Genomic DNA, 23,563 nt, shown 5'->3' with positions numbered 1-23,563 from the left:
ATTGTACATGATTGCTTCAAAAATATTTATATAATTTTTCATTTTAAAAAAAATAAAAAATAAAATTCATGTTTTTTTTTTCGGATCTTACAGGTTCAGTTGAACCCATGAACTCCCGTTGGATCTGCCACTGGGGTTTATTTGGCACTAAGGAGACGAGCTACCAAATATATTCGCCTAGTACAAGGGTTGTACTATATTGTTGGGAATAGAAGTAGCAATTGGTCTTGTATAGACCCGGTCTACAATAAATTATTGTAGACCCAAAATTTGACACTTTCAAATAATATTATCACATTTTGGATGATATAATCACTTTTTTAGATGATATAATTATCTTTGTGAGTCGTATTTTGAATTATGTAATCTCATATTAAACCATTTAATGAGATTATATAATTATCTTTAGGATGATAAAATTTAAAAATCAGGTTTTGAAATGATGTAATTTACTATTTGATACTTTTTATAATGATAAATTCACTTTTTGAGCTATACATTTACACAACAGTTTCAAAATGATATAATCACTTTTGTAGTAATATAATCACATCTCGTATGATATAATCACATTCGTATGGTATACAAGAAGGTTGGGTCTACAATAAGTTATTGTAGACCGGGTCTATTCTAGTCTTTGTATAGAAGCAGTGCCAGAGTGAAACATATGCGTGACTAGGATAACGTAGTCGACACGTGACATATAGCTCTTACGATCATTATAATTAGTCTTCATGTGCATTGGTTTTTTAAAAAAAAAAAAAAATATTTCACCTATTTCTCACACAAAATAAAATTCACTAATAAAATTAAAGATATCCATTTAAATAACAATTGCTACTCGTATTGGATTACTCTGATTGAGATAAGAAATATATATATGTTTCAAAATAGGTTAATCAGTTTTCAATTTAGTAAATGTTCATTTTCTGATCAAGGAGAAGCAGTGGTAGGAAACAAATATAACCATTTTTTTCAAAGCGGAGAAAAAGGGGAAACAATCCATAGAATGCTACTGTATGGGCGATGGTGCACAATTGGATATGGGTAATGTTTAGCACCGATTTGTATCTCATGACAATATAGATGACTTGCATATCCTTAATCCTCGCTCAAGAATTTGTAATATTCAACATTTAAGTTGACCAAAATTTTAATATGACGATATAGCCTTATTAGAACCATGCTTTCATAGTTAGAAATTTTGTTTAATGTATTTGATCAAATTTGAATATATATTTTAAAGTCAACAGATGAAAACATCTCAAAGTGTAATGAATATACTCTTTGAAGCTGAAATAGTTAAATTTATACATCTGGCTACAATACTCTATAAAATTAAGTACAAATAAACAGGATGAAAACCACAAAATTGTAATACTTATAGAATACGAATAATAAATTCATGAGAACAATTCTTAATTTTTTTCAATGCTCTTTTTTTTTTTTTTTCCTAAAAATAATTGATAATAACTGGTCCTAAATGGCTATCCATGCCACAAAACCCACCACTAGCCACTAGGAGGAATGGCAAAGGATGAATCAAAATTTACAAAGTATTACATGAGAGCACAAGAGATGTCAAAACATGTTATCTTTGATTTTTTTTTTTTCCCACAATTTACAAACTACACTAAGGCAAAACAATCATACGGCATTTACTTCCTGTGATATCTCATTACATGAGGAACAATCTATGAAATTATAGCGACTCTTGCGTAGGGAATTAGGAATACATACAAAGACATGCTCAATGCCTATGTACAGAGTTCCTATCACCACAATTGGCATGTACAAGAGGCTAAGGTATTGGTTAAAAGAACAACAAGAATAATGAGGAAAAAGAAAATGTAAACTAAAAAAGAGGGGAGAAGGCCCAACACAAATCGAAAGAATCATAAAGAATCCGCATCACGCAACAAGCTTGCCACCAAAAAAACTTGGCAATGAAATCTTCACTCACCTATAAAGCAACATGAAATCAGGTCAAGTTAAAAAAAAAAAGTATAAAGGGGCTGTTGGTAGACAACAAGTCAACAAAACACCACAAGCTAAGGTCTAGTAGTTAAGATGGTTCTTTCCAGCATTGATTGAAATTGGGAATTCAATCCAACCTAGATGCACTTTAAGGGAGGGGAGTAGCTAGTAGCCTAGGCTTGTGTTTGGTTCGCATGATTAGAAGCGAGCAATAAGACCCAGCAAATGTAACATAAGAGAAACAGTTGGGGGGGGGGGGGGGTTGGGAAACGAAAAGAAGCAAACTTACAATAGATATACGAGGTTCAGGGATATAACCTCAACTTCTCCAAGCATGGAATTATCAAAAATTGCAAGGAGTGAATGTTGAAAATAAGCAGTAGTACAATTATGTTGTTAGGACATCTTCAATGCCTGCTTCATTTGCGAAAGTGCTGAAGGATGCATTCTATTTATTGCAGCATTAAAGGTATCTCCATGAAGGGCAGCGCATGTTTGAAGGTTTTCTCTCACTGCATTCTCCAGTGACATCTGATTGATAGGGTCTGAGGATTTGATCTACAATGAAACACACATGTCAACCTCAGTCGCCCCCAACACACACACACACATATCCTACTCCCTCCAAAAAAAAAACAATTAACTATTTTCAAACAATGTTTTTTTGCTGCTTACCTGGCGCTTCTTGAACTCTTTACTCAGAACAGCTCCTTCAATTTGAGGCCTGATGGAAGTCATGTTATCACCAATAAATAAGGGGAGGAAACAAATAATATGGCCTATCAGGGTCAATCAACACATCAGACACCTAATTTTAGGAATGCATAGGGAAATTTACATCTGAGACACAAGTTTCTCTGATGCACAGAAATGTTTAAAAACCTGTGAACTGTTTCAGAACCGGGGACTTTAAAAACTTATCATAAAATTTTGAACATCCAGAAATGGTTGAAACGTCTTGGAACAGAGATCACCCAGGAGAAATGAAAATATACTCGCATATTAAAGTTGCCCACCCAATTCATCAATTTTTATGCAACTTATTTTCGGATTACTAAATGATATAATCAATTAGAGACAGAAGGGATAGGCATGAATCTAGAACTAAGATAGAAGGGATGGACACGAATCTAGAACCAAGGGGCAGTGAGATAAGCATATGTTGGTGGGATGGTAGCATCATACACTCAGATGAAGGCATAAGTCAGATCTGCTTGCAGTGAAAGAAGTAAAACAATAGCAAAGACACATTCCGTTGTTTTGTGGTGAACTGGCAAATTGCAGTGATTAAAGATACGAGTATATAAGAAGAGTAGGGAAGGGTAGTTGTCTTGACAGGACTACAGCCAAAAGTTCATGTTATTGGATGTAATTTTCTGCAAGTACATACAGCTATCATACCTGGACTCTCCTTCAGACAAGTCATCATTACCACCCAAGATTACACTGGTACAAGTACTGAATAAACAGAGCAAATAATCAGATTGAGAAACAGCTTAGTACTGGATAAGGAAGACATCACTTTCATTTTTCTAATTACCTGAGGATCTGGTCAAGTTTATCAAGAACTTGAGGTAGCCTTAAGGACAAAATAACAGACAGCGCTAAGCCAATTATTTTTCTCTGAATTGAAGTCATATTATCAACCTGTAATCAACCAAAATCAGACTGAGAAAAGAGGAAACAAGCAGACTCATACTGTGACAGAAAATCAATGCAAGAATATGTTGCAAGCTCAGATAGTCCCAGTACATGCAAATCAAACTAATTCAGTTATATATGAATATAGCTAGAGTAATTTGTAAGGATTATTGCAGCAAATAGCACTTCCAATGCACCTGCCAATAAAAAAATCCCAAATTTAACCATATTCTATTCAACGACAAGGTTCCTCCAACCTAAACTGAAGTCGTTGAAAACAAGCAAATTCATATGTTGGAGGAATCATATATACTTATGTTGTACACTAATGACCAACTATTTAACTTATAAATTACAAGTGGATATGAATGAGAATATGACTTTGGTACCTGAATAAAAGTGAACGTGCATATCATAGACCAATAATATTATCGACTGGCAGAAAAGAATATTTCAACCAAAAGCTTCTCAGTCACTCATTGCACAACTAATTAAAGATTCAGGGATATAAAGTAAAAAGGATATCTGATACACGATAGAGCTAATTGGGATCTTGGATCAGAGAATCCTGTTGCCAAACACCGACTTTTTCTGCAACAAAAGGTTTTTATCCTATCACGGCCAAACTACAGATCTCAATACTCTGTTGATTAACACAAAATCATCCTTCCAAAATCAGTTTAAGAATGATGTGCAAGTACTAATTTTCCCACCATTATGACCACCAACAGGGATCTTCAACCAATTGGCTAATTACCTATAAATGATGATTTTAGCAAGTTATAAGCACTCTACTGAGAATTCCCAAACAAACTATCTTAAGATATGCCTCTTATCACTCCCTGCCCCTAACACCCCCATATTACGATTCTTTGTGAACTAATAGAATTTCTCCAAATACTTTCAGAAACTATTGGATAAGACACATAAGCATTTGGAACCAAAAAAAAAACACATAAATAATGCATATCACGCTGACCTTCTCTAGCCATATATCAACCAGACAGAGAAGTAAGTTTTCTTCCATAGGAAAACCTGCACTTTGGAGTTGTTCCAAAAGTGAAGACTCTGATGTCAACTGGGCAAGGTAATTAGTGTTCAGCACTAAAATCCTCGCTAAAATGGCGGCTGATGATGATTTTACAGCTGTTTTAGAGGGGTCACGCTCATCTCCTCCACACAAACAGGCAACAACCAATTTCTGTAAGCACATTAAGGCAAAGAAAAACAATTATTATGGTGTTATACGAAGAGCTTCAAATTTTATAAGCAATGAAGATATAACCACCTGAAGAGTACTGCTGATAAGTGGAGGTACTTCCATAGGGTAGCACTGCAGGAAAGATAAATGTAGTAAGTAGTAGTGCTGATGCACTGTAGAAGTAAATACTTAAGTAGTAATTCAGGCATGAGACAGACGAGAATATCAAATATCATAGAAGTTGGCCACCTTTTTTTTCCAATGATATCAATTTATTTCTTAGTAACACAAAAACAGATACATACTTCGGAAATCCAAATTCATATGGTGTCCGATTTACACTACTTGACCATTGAATTAATCAATTACTCCCTCCGTCCCCTTTTATTTGTCACTTTTGCCATTTTGGGTGCCCCTATATGTTTGTCACATTTCATATTTTCATAATTATTAAGATACATAAAAAGTCTTTCATACCCTCATTTATTTTGTCCTTATTAAGCCTTTTTCCTATTTTACCCAAACATTTGCCATAAAAATTGTGCCAACTTTTGACTAATTTAATGTTTTACACTCTTGAATCTCTCAGTTTCTCTTTCCCATGTACTTGAATTACTTTTTTAATTGGAAATGTCTCTTTCCCATGCACTTTTAAATTTTATTGGTTGGGAATTTCACTTTCCCATATACTTTTATTATTTCACATTCTCCACCTTAATTCCCGTAATTTTCCTTCAAAAGTGACAAACAAAAGGGGACGGAGTGAGTATCTAATTCCAGATGACTCATCAAAATGTCAGTAGAAAGATATCACACACAATCAGATCAATGGTTAACTACACCAAACAAAAGCCAAAAAGACGCAAAGCCACACCTACTTGACAAAAAAGCCAAAAATTCACAGAGCTGACCCCAACACCCCCTGAAGCTCCTACCCATCGAAGGTATAAACATCTATAGAGGTGTCTAAATCATGTAGATGCAAGTAAATATTAGGGAACAGAGTCTATTTAACTTATGCATTAATATTAGAGACTATGACATGCAGCTAGATAATATGAAGGCTTATGATCACTGGTATATACACATTATAACATCAGAATATTGTGGTACTCGTACAATCAGCTGATGATATAACTTTCACATTAAATAAGTGACATGTAAAAATTAAAGGGCATACCTGCACTAGAATATCAATGACAGGAAGGACTGACAGAAGGCCCCTATCATTTACATTTCCAACTATCATATCCAGAAGTTTAGCTACACTAGAGGCATGGCGATTTAAGAACTCAGTACCACCCAAGATAATGTAATCTTCGATAATGTCAACCGCAACCTACAAAAGATCCACATAACAAACAATAAGAAACAAAATCAAACCTGTCAACTTAATTAGGATAAATGGGACCTAATAATAACCCTCAAAAGGTTCAAACTACTAATCTACTCAATCATACTTACACATATGATGTTAATCACAAATTAAGAATACCAAATTTGCCTCATTTATCAATAAATAAATTAAAAAATAAACAGAGAGTGATACACTACCTTTATTCTTTTTTATTCTACCCAATTACTATAGATATGCAATTTTTAAAATAATATTGAAGAATGCGAGTGGGTGTAAGATAAGTAGGATAAAAGAATAGAAAGGATGTAAAAAGGTGGGTGGGTGTGAGGAAAAAGGTAATTAAAGTAAGAGAGGGTGTGGAAAGATGTAAGTATAGTGGGGTTAAAGAGGTAAGATGGTAAAGGGGACAGGCCAAAAATAGAATAAAGCAAAGTAAATAGAACAAAAAAGAATGAACTAAATGGAAAGTGAGAAAAACAAAAAAGAACAAACTAGTATGGAAAGTGAGTAAAACAAAAAGGAACAGAGGGAGTATACTCTTCTTTAAACAGTTTGTCCCAATATCTTTTCAAGTTCAAATGAGTATAGAGATGACAATTAAAAAAAATAAAGATTTTACTCTCTCTCTCTTTGTTTATATTTCTATCTTTGTTACTACACAGTACACACTTGATCTTCGTATGCAAAAAACGGGAAAAGAAGGGAGTAACTGTTGGCAGTAACCTATACAATAAAAATGCAAGGAAAATGAAAATTAAAATCTAACCGTCAGGTGATCAAAACTTCTTTCAATGATATCCACAAGACACGGGAAGAAGTCCAATAGGTGTGGAACCATTGATGGAGCATAAGTAAGGGTAGTCTCCCACAACTGCAAGACAAATTATAAATTAACCCATTAACATTTCAGGATTGAGAATGCACACCCATAAAAAGGAAATAAAGGCTTACCACCATACTGTCCTCCATAAGATTGAGTTCATCTGGACCATTCACATCTATTCCTCTTTGCAAAATGGGCAGTAATACGTTGTAGCATACAGGTGAATGATACCCAAGGGCCACAACAAAGTTCTTTAGTGCAATTAGAAGCTGCATTTGCAGAAGACTCTCTCCAGAAGATTCATCCCAGACCTTGATAGATAGAAATTTCAGGTAAGAAATTGATATCCTTTTACAATCAAGGAAGATACTATAAACGGAAAGTCATATCCAATTAAGAGCAAAAATATCCTTCAACATGAGAGGGATAATATAATTGAGAATCACAATCCCAGGCTAGCAAGGAGGACTGTCATTTCTTGAATAGAGGGGGATTTTCTTTCCAACCAATTTAGAAAGAAAAGGCAGAGGACTAGGCTTGAACTGTGTTCCTTCTCATATATACAACGATTATTCTACCAATATGACTATAAACCATACCAAACTCACCAATGACACACTACAAAGAAAGGCTTAAGCATTGCAGAACTAATTATTTTTCAATTCTATTGCAAAGATGTGGTGCACTAACAGCCTAAAAAAAGAAGCAATGTCACAGCAATATTTTCACAAAAGCTAATCAAAATTTGAAGTGCCGGTGATCTGCCTCAATAACTTGAAAGAAGAATTCCATGTCTTTTACCATAGCCGGCTATAGACCCAAGTATATAAAAAATATATCAAAACAATAGATTCATTGTTACTCTGCAACATTAGTACACTAAGTCAGACCCCAATAAGCTAAATGAGAAAACTCAACCAGTCTGAGATTTTCACAAAATAGCTTCATCATTAGGTATAAATTTCATAAAGATTGACTTCCCCTGTTCCCCAAAATCCTGAATAACATAATTTTTACTAGGTGATTGCTGTTGTAACCATTTTTAATGAAGGAAAAATAAAAATCTTGCAAGAGCCATGATTGTCTTTTAAGGAGTTAACAAACAAACATATCATGGAACTTGCTCCTGAGGACTGACAACAGATCAATCAATATTCTAATATTGACTAGCTAAAACAAATAAAAGATTCAAATTATACCTTCTGGAAAAACTTCACTAACTTGTCCACATAAGGTATTACTTGACCAATGTGTCCAAGAAGAACAGATATCAAATTTAAAACCTGGACCTGGAAGAAGACCACAATAACAGCAAAACTAAATCAGTAGTTGTTTTGGAAATCAACATAAAATATTGTCACAATCACTCTTTTGGTTTAAACATCCACATAGAGAGTGGGTCTTGTGGATGTTTAAATTGGCTATGATAAAAGAATTGTAGAGACCAAGAACAAATATATAAAAGTGGGAACTCGATTACGTACAGAGTACTATTAATTGGTAGAAAAATGAAAAAAGAGAGTTTACCTTTGAATCAAACTCCGCAACCTCCTCAACCAAATTAAAACATGAATCCCAACATAATGGTAGAAGATCGATGAAGTCCTTCTCAGAAAAGTTTGAGTCTTCTATTAACAAGCACAAAGTCCTACATGCTGCCAGCTAGAGTAGGAAAAAATTGATACCTCTTCAACAATTGGGTCATTTAAAAAACTAGTGCGTTAAAAGGAAACAAATTAAATTTTTAAAAACAACCGATTTGGAAACTATGAGCATTAAGAAGAAAAGAAAAAGGTAGGAGGCTAAAACAATTAGCAACTTGCAACAAGAGAGGGATTACATACTTTCACAGCAAGGTCTCTATCCTGGAGCAGCTTGATGGCAGCACAATACACCGATCTCTTTGTATCATCTTTAATCTATCAATTTATTCGGAAAAAAGATACAGTTTTTAAAATTTAAAAAAAAAAAAAAAAAAAAAAAAAAAAAAAAAAAAAAAAAAAAAAAAAAACCTGAATAATGTTGAGGCATAAATAGAGTAAAGGAATTAAGGAAGTCTGGCAAGCTTACATATACATACACGTGTGTGGGTGGGTGGGTGCGAGTGTGTGGGTATATATCACACTTTTTAATGCTAGATCCAGGAAACAAAGGTGAGAGAGGAGGGCAGCCCATCCAACTCTAATTGATAATAAGCACCCAGTCCCGACATAAAGATTGTGTGGGAATATATCACAATTTTTAATGCTAGTATCCAGGAAACAAAGGTAAGGGAGGGGGACAATCCATCCAACTCTAATTGATAATAAGCACCCAGTCCCAACATAAACATCCAAAACGACAATGGAAATAATTTGAAGAAAGTAAATTGAGCAAAACATTAAGTTTAACAAGTCAAATTTAATAATTGCTTTTTAAACACCCACCAATTAGTGTATTAGTCACTTATATCATAACAACATATCTCTATAATTGTATATGGAAATACAATCAAGTATAGTTACCTCTGACACCCATTGACCAAGTATCAATGCAACCTTCCGATGGATGACACGCATGTTGGGATGATCATTCGTTAGTTCCAACGACAACGCGCCATTAAACCTAGAATATTGATCAAGTGCCACAGCCTATTGTTACTATGCTGATGCAGAATTAAATCACTAAATTTATATGGTGCCACCAAAGAGAAATACACAGACAAAAGAGCAGATAGAACCTCATTATCGAAAAGAAAAAATTTAGAAGCAAAGTACACCTCACCTTACCTCTTAGTTTCATCTTCTAAAAGGATACATATCCAATAACAAGATACCCATACTTTACGAGTAGATTGTGGTTATAAAAAAAAAAAGAAAAAAAAAATATGAGATTCAAGGATCAGCATTTTCACACACTATACCTACAACTCTACAAGCAGCATTTCTTGAGGATATTTTTTTTTTTCTTTTTTTGGGGTGTGTGTGAGTGTGTGTGTGTGTTTTTAACTATTAGCACGGATTTGAAAAGTCAAGGATTATCTATAAAGGCTGAAGGTCTAGAAATTGTATTTTAATGGAGGCCTGGACTTCTATTCAAATCCGTGCTAAAAGTCCCCGGTGGTTTGTCTTCGTAGGGAAGAGAGAAAGAGAGTCAAGATGAAGGATAAAGAAAGAAATTAAGGACTTGAAGAAGAACTTCAAGAATTGGGTTTCAATTGTCGAAAGATTTGTTGAGGGTTGAATGTTGTTTGGTGAGTTAAGTTGGTTAATTGGGGGAAATGAATTAGATTTGGGGGAAATTATCAGATTAATTTGGTTAGATTAGTATTTTATTCAGTTTTGTTTTAAGAAACTAATTGAGCTGATGAAAATTTTAGTAAGGGTGTTTTAAACTTTTAGTAATATCATTTTTAAAACTTGACTATAAATGGAAAACTTGGAAAGTTGCAAAAAATGTGTAGCAGATGTTTTTGGCAAAAGTTGCAAAAAATGTGAAACGGAGGTAGTATATCATTAATTCCATCATTTTCCAATGTTAATAAAGGTCATCCAAGGAGGTAGGAGAGGACTTAATGTTATACTTGTCTTTTTTTCAAGAATGAGAATATTATCACTAATGATTAATCATAGGCAATCCTCAAAACAAATTAGAAACATAATATCAAATAAAATTTAGACTCCAATTTACCACTTACATCAATTTCAATAATCTACAATTCCTGACATAATCTTGACCATTGACCTAATATAAGAAAAAGAGAGTTCACCTCAAAATATACTAGATAGTCTAATCTTCGACCTAACCAGCAGAAAAACCCTCTTGATGTTTGTTAGTTTAGTATCTGAGAACATAGGTTGGGACCAAAAACAAGGGAGGGCTTTAGAGCAACTACGTAGCTTGGAGATACTTGATAGAAGTCATAGTTCAGAGGCCAAAGAAAGCATTGTCATCTCATGCTTAAGTTATGTGTCTACTGTCTTGATCATGAAAGATATCAACATCAAGCCATTAGCTCAAACACTGTGTTTTGTTTTTCCTTTGGTGTGTGTGTGTGGGGGTGGGGGGGGGGGGGGGAATGGGGGGATTAAAGTACTTTAACATTGTAGGTTGGCCAACTGCCTATATAATCAACTCGACTGTTATCTAGATAACAGAGAAAATTTTGGTGTCTACTGAATTTCATAGCAAGAGAGGAAACTACTTTAAAACTTCCCTACATCTTTCAGCTCAGGTACATTGGCAATTAGTCACATTACTATAAATGTTGGTTAGTTTGTGTAAAAAATTTGTATAAAAAAGATATAATGTACGCCAAGCATTGCATATAAAAAAGATATAATGTACGCCAAGCATTGCATACAACTAAGGATCCTAACTAAAATTTGAGTTTCAAATTTTATTAACCTTTGCCATTTGATATTCAAAAACTTAATTTACCCAATCAAAAAATAAAAATGAAATTTCAGTATTCTTAAATTTCAAACATGAACAATTCTTAATATATTGGAGTATTACAATTACATTTTTGTACATAAGTAAGATCTTAAGAGTCCACAAGAGTTTGATCCTACAATCAATCTGACCCTAAATACCCACACCAATCCAAAGTAAAATTCCAATCCTCATAATTTAGTAAACTGATGTTACTCTCTTCTCATCATTTTTCTCCATTTTAAATTTTAATTGTCATCATGCTATTTCATTTCAACAATAGTTGATGCAAGAAAATACTTTTTTAAATCTGAGCACCAGTAACAAAACATATAGAAGTAAGTCAAGTAACTACCAGCACATTGACCAGCTACACAGGAATAATCTATTCATCATGCAAACCAATCTTTTTAAATTTCAAGTATATTCTTCATCTATCCAGCATTATCATACCTATTCACTGGGAAAATTTTGCTTTTTGGGCTCATCTCAATCAAAAAATGATTTCTTTTCATTATCAAACATTTATACCATTCTTTTTTTCTCTTCTCTATTTTTTTTTTGGGGGGGGGGGGGGGGGGGGGGGGGGGGGGGGGTGGCGGCAAGTGATGCAAATGTGCTCCCTAACAGCTGCACATAAAACTTATTTCCACAGATATATTCCATGATTGCCTACAGTTGAGAATCAACTAAAATTCAGTCTCTCAATTTCAGTGAATCAACCACAAAATCTTACCAAAAACTATAAGCTGGCCAATAAGACAAACACATCTTTATGTCCTCATATTTCAAACTCCAGAATAAAAGATATTCATTATCTATAACTAAAACACAGAGAACTTGCCATTTCACTAAAACTAAACAAAAATATTGAACTTTAATAATAGGAAAAAAAAATCCACAATACATCCTTCTCATGAATAAACACCAAATATCAAAAGTGCTAACCAGTAACCAAATATCAGTTAAAAATTTGGAGTGATGAGATTTAAGCAAACACATACCAGTCTTTAAAGCTTAGGTAATTTGAGAGTTCATAATAAACATATGCTGCAGCTCCATAAGCAGCATCCTTGAGAAGCAACCCTGGGGTAATTTCAGTGACTGAAGTAGGGCAGCCGCTCATTGCTTCTTGAAGAATGGAGACTATCACAGGACCTAGCAGCTATAAACAACCATTGTAATGTCAATATCACAAGGCATCTTCTAGTCTGCAAGCAATTTTAACGACTACATCATAAAGACACCCTAGATTTACATGGCATGTCTATGAAAGATAAAACTTCACCTACTTGGCTGTACTTGTGAAATAAAACAATGTAAAGAGCTTCAGCGCAGGGCCTTAGTTTCTCAGTCCACTGCACCATGTCTTGTTCATGATGAAAACCTTCAGGATTCTGGCTCCATTCTTCCAAATCACTTGCTGATAAAACAAAATACCTGTGTGACGTCACAGCCTTAGCTAGATACACACAACTTTAAATCTAAAGGATACAGATGAAGACAAATCATACAATTCAACAGCCAAAGCAGTACACATTTAAGTCGAACGGGGGTTTGTGCATGTGAACCATTTTGGCAGTTACCCACGCGAGCGTGGGGGACTGGGTTGGGGGGGGGGGGGGATTTTTTATCTTAGCAAACTGACAATGATATATTTGAGTTCAACACATGCTATATTTGGAGAGGGACTGTGATCAACATGCTTCATTAAATGATCAATATGAAAAAGTGAAAGGAGAAAACACATGACAAACAGCAAGAATCATGTGGTGACCCACAAAATTCAGTAGCACCCAAAATGTTCATGTGCCTAAATCAACAATCAGGCAGAGGCTTAGTTATCAAACACCCAACGATATTCCTGATAAATATTCAAGTATCAGTCGCATCCCTGTTAACTATCAAAACACCCAATGATATTCAAGGACTTAATTCATGCTTGAAATGATTATAACCTACAAGTTACAAATACATGAAATTTGAAGATGATAAAAGTAGCAAAACTGTATGTTTAAGCAGTCATAAATTTACCTTCGCACTAATACATTGCATAAAAGTACCACAAGATCATTGGGGAAGAGCGAGGCAAGGTTCCCAGCAATGGCAGAAGAGATATTTTTCTTCCTCTGCTCTAAAGTGACTGCATTTTCATCCAGCACACGACCAATCAAACTAAGACTGTAGTCTTTACATTCCAGGGTAGATTTTACTAACACCATACACTGGATAAGAAATTGCTCAAATGAAAAAAGTTCAGCCTCTGGATTTGTGATCTTATTTAAGCAAAATTCCATGACTGGTGAAAGGACACTCTTATCCCCAAATGAGAAAGGATGTTTTCCCTGAAAAGCAATTAGAACCTTCATCATCTTAGTGCATGCTTTTTTTGTGAAATCCCAGAACCTAGGATGCCGTTCTTGGAAAGATGAATCTGCATTTAGATCCAACAATTAAAAAAAACATATATTTAAGTTAGCGGAGAATCCAATTAACAAACACTAATATTACAATTATATTTTAGTATTTTTGGCTCCTTAACAGCAAGGGAAAAAGCATACTTCGACAAAATGATGTTTGCAATAATTAAGAATGTTACAAAATACAAAGATTACCAATGACTTTTATATAAAATAAACGCAAGGCCACAAAAAATGATGTATATTTAAATTTTGAAGCAAAATACCATTAAAAAAACAGAATTGCACAAACAACCACCCTTAGTCAGACCCTTTATTGTCAAACCATCTCGAAGCAACATAATTATAAAAAATAAAAAAAAATAAAAAAAATAAAAATAAAATAAAACACACACACACACTATCACCAGGCACTAAAGCCACCCATATCCAGATATATATTGTTAAGGGGTGGCTTTGAGTAGACAAAATAGTACTCAAGGGTGGTTTTATAAGAGGGATTATGAAAATAAAGGATCCGGCTGAGGGCCTGAGGCTATTATTCTGTTAAGTTTCCGTAAATGCAGCTTAGGATACAGTCATACAGCTCTAAAGGGAACCAACACTTATCCACACTCTTGTGGACATAAATGTCCCTATTTTAAGTTTTCACAATTTAACACAGATGGGATCTGGTAAGTTGAACTCCTTGCCCAGGAAAAAGAGACATTCCAAATGTACAACAAAAAAGCACTTAAAAAATTGAAATATATTCCTTCCATCCTATATTTATCTTCCGGCTAGGCATTCAAGCATTAAGAATATAGTAGGGATGAGCAAAAAAAGTGGTACACTACTTTTTAAAAAAATTAAAGTGGATATTAAAAGGAATACTAATAATAGAAAGTGTACGGATTGTGAGAGAAAAAAGGACTGGTGTTGACAGAGAGTGAGAAGCAGAGTTACCGAATACGCAGGGATAAAATTCGGTACGATATGCAATCCACTGCATAATTTATTTAATTGGGCCAAATATTAACAATTGTGTCATAATTCGCCTTTGTCAATATACGGTATGCCCCAGTACCGAGAATAAAATAAAAGTTTGGGTGACTAGGATCCACTAAACATAAAGGGTTGGCAACTTTTAACTGAAGTAGGCAAATGGAAGACAATTTTCCCAAAATAGTATAGACGTATAGTGGAAGATATATATGGCACAGGAGTAAAAGCAGGTCCAATTGAATATCAAAATGACCGAAGAGGATACTATCTACAAAGCAACTATATTACAACCCTTACTAAGAATAATTCAAGGATGCTCACAAGTGCATACAAATACATATTTGGCAGTGAGCATATTGCATGAGATACAGGTCAGAAAAGATCTAACAGGAGAGAAAACAATACTTTTCCAGTCCCAAAATATAAGTTCTAATCAATGACTTGACGTTAAGAAAAATAAACTTCCAGGTAATGAACCTTCTAGCTTTTTTCTAATTCAGTAACAAAAGTCATGCTCCATCAGATTTAATGATGCATATTTCAAATAGAAATCTATATATTTGTGTTTTATGATTGAATTATAATGGCAACAATAATAAAATAACAAGATAAAACCCAAAGGTCACGGCTTTGAAAACATACAAGCCGCAGCTATATGTTTGGTTCATTCTTTAAGCTCTTACTAAAAAGAACATGGTACCACTACTCCTCCAACTGAAACATTGGTTGACATTCTTATCATCTTAGAGACAGTTAAGATTTCAAATCTAGTTGAACTAGATGAAGGTCAAGTACAAGAGGCAGTTTTATTTCCTCTTGACGATATAAAAGGTGATATGATGATTTTGATGCTATAGATCTGGAAAAGTGGAAACTGCTAAGTGGATTTGATACTATTTTTTATCCCACACAAAATTTATAAGTTGATACTATTGGGGCTATGATTTCATTTTTATTGTTAAAGTGGTGAACAAGGAAGGTGACAAATATACATTTTTGAATATTTTTGACAAGTTTACAACTTTTCTTACAAGAGAGAACAGAGAAGCATAAAAATTTTCTTGGCTATTGTTCATGATTTTGTGATTTTGTTTCCTAATTGGCAAAATTCATTGAAAGATTCAAAGGGTAGTGTAATGTGTTAGGAATATCAAAAACTTTTGTGTACACCCAATATACAATATTAGGGAACATTAAACAGTTCTAGGGTAACTTTTAGCCAATTTGAACTACCATTAAATCTGATATGATTTTAATATATATAGGAAAAATTGCTCCCATTAATCTGAACTTTGCCTCGTCCGCCGAAATTAATCCCAACTTTCGTTTATTATCTATCACTCCCAACTTTAAGGGGTATTAATTTCTATTGCACCCAAATGACTTGCAACCGGTAAATCAGGTAAACATTTGTGATTATTTTTTTTTTTACACACGTGTCAATATGTAATAAATAATAAGAACAACCCAACAGCACCCCCACCACACGAACACCACACCCACCACCACACGAACACCACCGACGCACACCAAACCAGCACCACCGATGGCCAAAAATGGCCGAAAATGGCCGATGTTGGGGCTGAATACCCTAAACCGGCCGATTTCGGTCGTTGTGGCCGATTTCGTGGCTAGGCGTCGCCGATTTCGTGGCTGGGCTTCGCCAATTTCGAGGGTGGGGAGGGGTTATCGGTGGCTGGGGAGGGGTTTTCGGTGGCTGGCGAGGGGTTTTCGGGGCGGGGAAGGGGGTTATCGGGGGCTAGGGAGGGGTTATCGGGGGTTAGGGAGGGGTTATCGGGTTAGGGAGGGGTTATCGGGGCTGGGAAGGGGTTATCGGGGCTGGGAAGGGGTGTTATCGGGGCTGGAAGGGGTTATCGGGGGTTGGGAGGGGTTATCGGGGGCTGGGGAGGGGTTATCGGGGGCTGGGGAGGGGTGTTATCGGGCTGGGGAAGGGTTATCGGGGGGCTGGGGGAAGAGTGGCTGGGCGGCGGTTTCCGGTGCGGGGGAGGGGTTTTCGGGGAAGGGTGCCGATTTTCCGGCGGGGTGGGGGTGGGGGTGTGGTGTTTTCCGAGATAGGGTGGGGGGCTGGGTATTTTTCCTTTTTTAAAAAATTTTTGTTTTAATTTTTATTTTTCTTTCTTTTTTTTTTTTTTTTGGAACTATCACGTGTTGACACGTGTCTAGGTAACTTGCTACATCAGGTTAGATGACCTGTTGGGTGCAATAGAAATTAATACCCCCTAAAATTGGGAGTGATAGATAATAAACGAAAGTTGGGATTAATTTCGGCGAACGAGGCAAAGTTCAGATTAATGGGAGCAATTTTTCCATATATATATGCCATGGGATAAGTTTTATAAGGGTAATGTAGTTACATCACTGAGATTCGATTTTTAATCCTTTGAAGGAGTAACTTTCATCAATAAAACATAGTTTTTTTTATTTATATCAAGGGATCTTTTTATCATTTTAGGATAACTTTACAATCACTGTATAATAAATATTGTACACCCGATTCATTTACAAATTTGTATACAAATATTTACAATTCAATAAATTTTGATGATATATTGGTTTGAAGAGGTTGAGTTGTTTGCCACGTACTAAAATTAAAGATAAGTTTGTTTCCAAGAGGAGGTGATGATGCGAGAGCATTCATGGTCTTTTAGAACTTAACTTTATGTTAGTCTAGATTCAGATAAGTTGAGTAGGTTTTTCGTGTTTCAAGCAAATTAGGATTCTCAAATTTGTTTACGAGATAGAGTTTTGTTTAGTTATGGAATCTTATTAATAGTGTTCTTATAGTCTAGTTGTTTTCTCATCTACTGCTCCATTCCTATATAAATGCATCACGCAAGATTGCACAAAGTTTTAAAAGAGGTTTTTTGTAGAATTAAACATGCAAGCCTAAGTGGGTGAATTATTTATTCTAACAAAAGGGCAATGGTGACCATGAAAGAGATTTTATGTGCAAGGGTTTTTTTTTTTAAATAATTTAAGAAGGACAATGAGTGATAATAAACAATAAAAGAAATTTTTAAAAAATGAGTGGAGACTAAGGGGGAGAGAAACAATAAAATATGATAGAAAGTTACCGAGAATGAAAATCATGCATTTATATTGGAATGGAAAAACAAGGCAAATTTTGAGGTGGGATTTTCATGTTTCAAGCAAATTAGGATTCTTGAAATTCTCATATTTGTTTTAGAGATAAGAGTTTTGTTTAATCAAAGAGCCTTATTATTTGTGTTCTAATCTTTTAAGTTTGATAGCCTAGTCGTTTTCTTATCCACTACTCCCTCCATTCCTAAATAATGCATTACTTCAAATTGCACAAGTTTTAGAAGATTTTTTTAGGAAAGTATTATAACAAACTAACAAGCAAGTAGTCTAAGTGAATAATATAAGGGCAACAACGACCATGAAAGAGATATTATGTGAGAAGGTTGCCATTTTTTTAATCATTTATTTATGCATCAACAATGTGAGAAACAAAAAAAGAAATTTAAAAAATATTGAGTGGGGACTAAGGGAGGGGAGATAAAATAATAATTTATGATAGAAAGCTACCAAGTATAATGATACATTTATTTTGGAATGGACGAATAAGGCATGCAATATTTAGGAATGGAGGGAATAGTTTGTTATGCCTATCTAACACCACACATCTTCAATAAAATGAGAGGTTTCAACATTTAAAAAATTGATGAGCTCGGGGGAAACCTCCTACAACAGACACTTGTATGTCCTCAAAGTCGTGACCTTTGAGTTTTATCTAGTTACTTTATAAAATTTATCATTTTAATTTAATCACAAACACAAAAATTCAGAGTTTTCCTTTGAATTATACACCATTTTATAAAAGAAATATCAAGAGGGTGATGCCATGCTAGACAAAAAAAAAACTTACAATAAGGAATTATTGACCGAATAGCGCTTAGTAACATGGGGGAAACCTCCTTGACCTGTCGGACTTCCTGAAAAGTAGGTACAGAATAATTATTCAAGAGTACATTATATATGCCAAATCGAGTCAGCGAAAGCATATGACAATCATGCAAACATTGTAGAAACAAAATCAATGTGAAGCACCTGCATAGATCTGGAATCACTCTGGTGGCCGGAGATAACTAACTGGCGTATAATCTTTAAGCACAAATACCATCTCTCACATATTAGAAACAGCTCATTTTGATGCTGGTCCAAGACATTTGAGCTGAAGCTATGTGCCAATTCAGTAAAACCATGCAAAATTCTCTGTACATCACTTTGCCAGAGAAGCCAGCAGTAATCAAAGAAATGGGAAGAAATCTGCCAAGAAACCAACAAAACAAGTTGTCAAAGGCAGCAGCTTTATTTTATCTTTATTTTTTATTTTTTTAAACATCATTATGGTAAATAAGCAACAGTTTAGGTGGCATGTACAAATTTATTCCCTTTTACAAGATAAAGACAATGAGAGCAAACTCATGAACATGTATTAAGAGGGCTAAAAAGGACAAAGCCAACCAAACCTCTGCATAATTTCTTTGGTCTGAAGTTAGCCGTTTAGTTGACAACTCCTTTAAAGTCCGAAAGAGAATCAAAAAAATCCTATGGGAAGAAAGAACATCTGCTGATTGAAGCTGCTGAGCTAAAATTGAAAATAGTTCAGGCCTGAACAAGTGATCAAAGTTAGCCTCCATGAATATCAACAGTACGGAAAGTGCATAAATTAAACAAATACTAAATGGGTTATAAACTGATACCATAACTTGTCACCATACATCATTGCATTCAAACAACTATATATGACTAGTATTATTCAGCAGCATTGTAGCAAAGCATCAGACAACTCCAAAATTTCCAAACAAATATTTGATAAGAAACTGTACAAAAAATTGAACTGATTCAGGTGGCGTTTGAAAATTTTAAAGTCTCTCCCTCAATCCAGATTACCTTTGCTTACATCATGTATAAAAAGGCTCAAGGCACAATGAGGCGATGAAGAACCTGCTAGAGAGGCACACAATATAAAACAATTTAAGAAATTCGCCTATGTGCGCCTCTTTGAATGCGCCTCGCCTAAAGCAAAAAAGGCACTCTACCCTAATCGCCTAGCACCTTAGACGCGCCTTTTAATTCACTGGCTTACACAAGTTTCCCAAATTGGTGGTGACAAAAAAAAACATAGTAGAACTCGATAACTTTCACATGTTCCTCAATAAGCTTAGTAACTCCTCCAAAATTATATATCCGTCCAAAAAAAAGCAAGGAACCCAGCAAGAATCCATTAACATCAAGTCATCAAGAAACTGAACATTCCCCTCGCCCCCCCCCCCCCCCCAAAAAAAAAAAAAAAAAAAAAAAAAAAACAGCAAGAAGGCTTTAGTACCAAAATGAATTGGGGTCGGCTAACATGAATCGCCATGCCTCCCCCCCCCCCCCCCATCCCAAAAACAAAAACAAAAACAAAAACAAAAAAGAGGAGTAAAACATTGTATAGCAGCAATTCCCTATCTACAAGAGCTACTGAGCAACTTTTAATGCTTTTGGAGTGACGTTTATGTATTTCACTGATACTTCACAGAAGATTATTAAATTGATCATAAACCTTGGTCACACGAAAATGCATCATCTTAATCCCCTATATTGAGGTCAACATCAACATCAGTATTGACCCAAAGCCTCTATAAAAGGCTCCCAACCAAAGCTGGGTAGAGGGAAATGCATGTTTACAACCTTAAACCAGTACTTATATAGAGACTATTCAATTAATTTCTTGATCTAGTGCAGTACATATATAAGAAGAGCATGCAGTCAAAAATACTCATTTTGATCTAAACAGCTATAATCCAAAGTTAGAGAAATTTTTTTATAAAGTAAACAGTTGGGTCCCTGATGAAGGTATGTCTTCCCACAATACTCCTCAAAACTCAGTCAAAGAGCACTAGAGCAATAACTCAGGAAACAAGTGTCTTGTAAGATGATTAAGCAAGTGTAGGCACACTTACCACTCTTTAGGATAATCAAAACGTGCAATTTTTGAAATCAAAACTGCCAGCATCAAAGCTATCTGCAATCCACAAGAAGTGATATTTCAGTAATTACAATGTATGATGCAGCCAAGAAAAGCTAAACAAACTCCAATGTTTTAAAGATAAAAACTATTATACAAGAGCAGACAAAGCATTATACATAATATAAAGCCCATAGTCCCAAATGCTTATGCAGCCTTAGGGTTTGTTCTGTTCACCTTATTTTCACTTATTTCAGGTGTAATAAGTTCAGATTAGTTGAGTTCAGTTTAGATTTAATAAGTTCTGATAAGGATTACCCAAACATAAATTACAACTAAAATGAGTTTTAATAAGGTCTAATAAGTTCAGATAAATTAATTCTGATAAGCTCCGGTAAGTTCAAATAAGTTTTGGTAAGTTCAGATAAATGAAAATTTGGTGAATAGAACACACCCTTAGCCCTTAACTCTAGCTCACCCAGATGCAAACAAAATGAAGAGTTCGATAACACTATAGATACATGACCTTATCATTTTCTTCTCTCAAATAAGATAGCAACTTTTGCCTCAAATGAATCTTCTCCTCTGCGCTGATTCCCCTGAGAAAAGCATTTAAGAGATGAGTCACAACACGGTAGAAATGAATCATCCAATAAGACTCAACAAATGAGTCCTAGAGAAGATGCCAGAAATTTATACTTTTCCTCCCCCTCAACGGCATGGGAAGAAAACAGTGAAAAGATAGGTTCAGAATTAAAAATCCACCAATTGACAACATCAAAAAAGTATGTATTTGATAATAGTTCGATTATTTAGGATCAGAAAGTTCTTTTTTCTGAATGCATACTGCAGAAATTTAAGCCAGCATAGTACGTTTCTGGTTTTCAACAGATGCCTCAGTTACTATAAGCTGGGGTAACCCAAAACAGTGATAGGAGCCAAAGGCCAGCACTTACAAGTTACAACTCCCCAGCCAAATTTTATCAAAAAAAACAAGTTATCAGCAACAAGTAGCAGTGGAAAAATAAAAATAAAAATAAAAACACTCCAGAAAGACAGCACAGAGTCCTCCCAATTGGACCTCATAATCAAATTAATGGTTATTCAATCAAGCACATTCAACTTTTATCTTGTGGCAAGGTGAGTTGATTGATGTAATTAATTAGTGTCATGCTTAAAATGTATTATCAGCATCTAAACATATTATAATCGAACTCATAGTTCAAGTACACTCTTTATCAATAAGAGAAATTAGTGTCAAAAAATAGCATTTCAACATTAAAATGATCGCAAAAACCAAAGAACATTTGGGGTCCTAGGGTGTCACAAATTCAATTTGACAATTCAGAAAATTGTGAGCATAAGAATACCTATATTATGTTAATACTGCAAAGAAATGAAAGAATGGTTCATTTAATTTGATTTTTGGCAAGCAAATACAATTATACATCCAAAAAAACACTTCGCCAACTCAAGTCCATACATCTTCATCCAAGTGAATACAAGTCTCTCTGGCAACCAACCAACCACCATCACTCCATACATTACATTACCCTTTTCACCACAAAAAGTAAATATAACAATAATAAAAAATAGTTGTAGTGGCTTGGTAGGATTTCCAGAACATCAAATTGACGCGAAATAATCAAATGACTATGATTCGAATCAAAATTTGGTGACATTCAATCAAAGTGCAACAAAAAAAACATAAAATTCAACAACAACAATGACAAAATTATAACAAATATATGATCTTACATAGAATCCCGCCTATTTCGCCAATACCGATTAATACTGTTCTTAAAATAAACCGTAGCCATCAAACGAACATCAACCTGAGCAGCCAAATCTTGCGCAGTAATCACCTCCTACATTACACACAATTCAATCACTCAAAACCTTACATTCATGCAACCAAATTTCCATCACTAAACAAATTAAACAAACATTCACAAACAACAAAAACCCTAGAAATTGAAAAACAAATCAAATAAACAATCAGAAAAAGGAAAACACGCATATACCAATAAGCAAGAGCAGAAACCAGGCCGACTTTCGGACTGAGAAAGCGCAGTTTCCGCCGGTTTCCTCACAGTTTGGTCGCCGCTGAGAGAATTAGCGAGCAATTGATACATCATCGGAAGGTCTGAAGCAGACAACGCCATTGAAATTTGAAATCCTCACTTTCTCTTTCTATATTTGAATTTGCACTACTTTGCTGTGTGAGTGGGAATCTCTCTCGAGGTTCTCGATCGTTTGGCTATGGCGGAGAATGCAGAATTGGAGAGAGGTGAAGGTGGACAAAAATGGCGGAGTTGGATTTGAGGAGAGAGAGAGGGATGAAGATGAAGAGCAGGTGAGTTTTAGGGGGGTTTTACTGAGAGGAGGAAAAAATGAGTGAGAGAGTAGTATGAAAATGAAACCAATTTTTCCTGGAATTTCTGTCACTACAACGGAGTAAAATCAAGAGATAGTAACGATATATAAAACGGGAGAGGTTTTGTAGGGCGTATTTTCGTATTAAATACTCCGTATTTCACTTTCCTTTTACGAACAATACCTACTCCCTCCGTCTTCAAAACTTTGACTCTTTTGGCCTAATTTTAGTCCCAAAGTAATTGACCCATTTGCATTAAAATATCCACCAATTTACAATAATATTTGTGCAAAATTAGCTTCCCCATATAAAATTTTGTTTTTTCATTTATTTTTAATACTTTAATTTATCTCTCTAGTTCGTTACAAACCC

The 23,563-nt window shown here is 34.9% G+C and overlaps 1 protein-coding gene across 2 annotated transcripts; it reads right to left on the bottom strand.

Annotated features, from left to right (window-relative positions):
• Window positions 1-1,634: 1,634 nt before the first annotated feature.
• Window positions 1,635-23,251, bottom strand: LOC145596463 (uncharacterized). Of its 2 annotated transcripts, none has more exons than XM_081652639.1 (24): window positions 22,839-23,251; window positions 22,573-22,682; window positions 21,341-21,413; window positions 20,810-20,871; window positions 19,331-19,472; window positions 18,909-19,127; window positions 18,727-18,793; window positions 13,447-13,846; window positions 12,705-12,852; window positions 12,417-12,577; window positions 9,504-9,603; window positions 8,844-8,918; window positions 8,527-8,661; window positions 8,199-8,288; window positions 7,128-7,310; window positions 6,943-7,047; window positions 6,000-6,158; window positions 4,907-4,951; window positions 4,598-4,819; window positions 3,518-3,624; window positions 3,379-3,435; window positions 2,653-2,701; window positions 2,267-2,535; window positions 1,635-1,963 (listed from the first exon to the last, which is right to left on the bottom strand). In XM_081652639.1, exons 1-23 carry the CDS (start codon window positions 22,977-22,979, stop codon window positions 2,374-2,376), a joined length of 3,012 nt encoding a protein of 1,003 aa, XP_081508765.1. In that variant the 5' UTR covers window positions 22,980-23,251; the 3' UTR covers window positions 1,635-1,963; window positions 2,267-2,373. The 2 variants fall into 2 exon arrangements, with proteins under 2 accessions (XP_081508765.1, XP_081508769.1); XM_081652643.1 differs by having other exon boundaries at window positions 2,296-2,535.
• Window positions 23,252-23,563: the final 312 nt, after the last annotated feature.

Source organism: Chenopodium album, chromosome 2 (genome assembly GCF_948465745.1).
Source record: "Chenopodium album chromosome 2, dcCheAlbu1.1, whole genome shotgun sequence".
In the NCBI taxonomy this organism is placed as follows: domain Eukaryota; kingdom Viridiplantae; phylum Streptophyta; class Magnoliopsida; order Caryophyllales; family Amaranthaceae; genus Chenopodium; species Chenopodium album.
The sequence above is the reverse complement of the archived record's forward strand: the minus strand, read 5'-3'. Positions and strand labels throughout refer to the sequence as shown.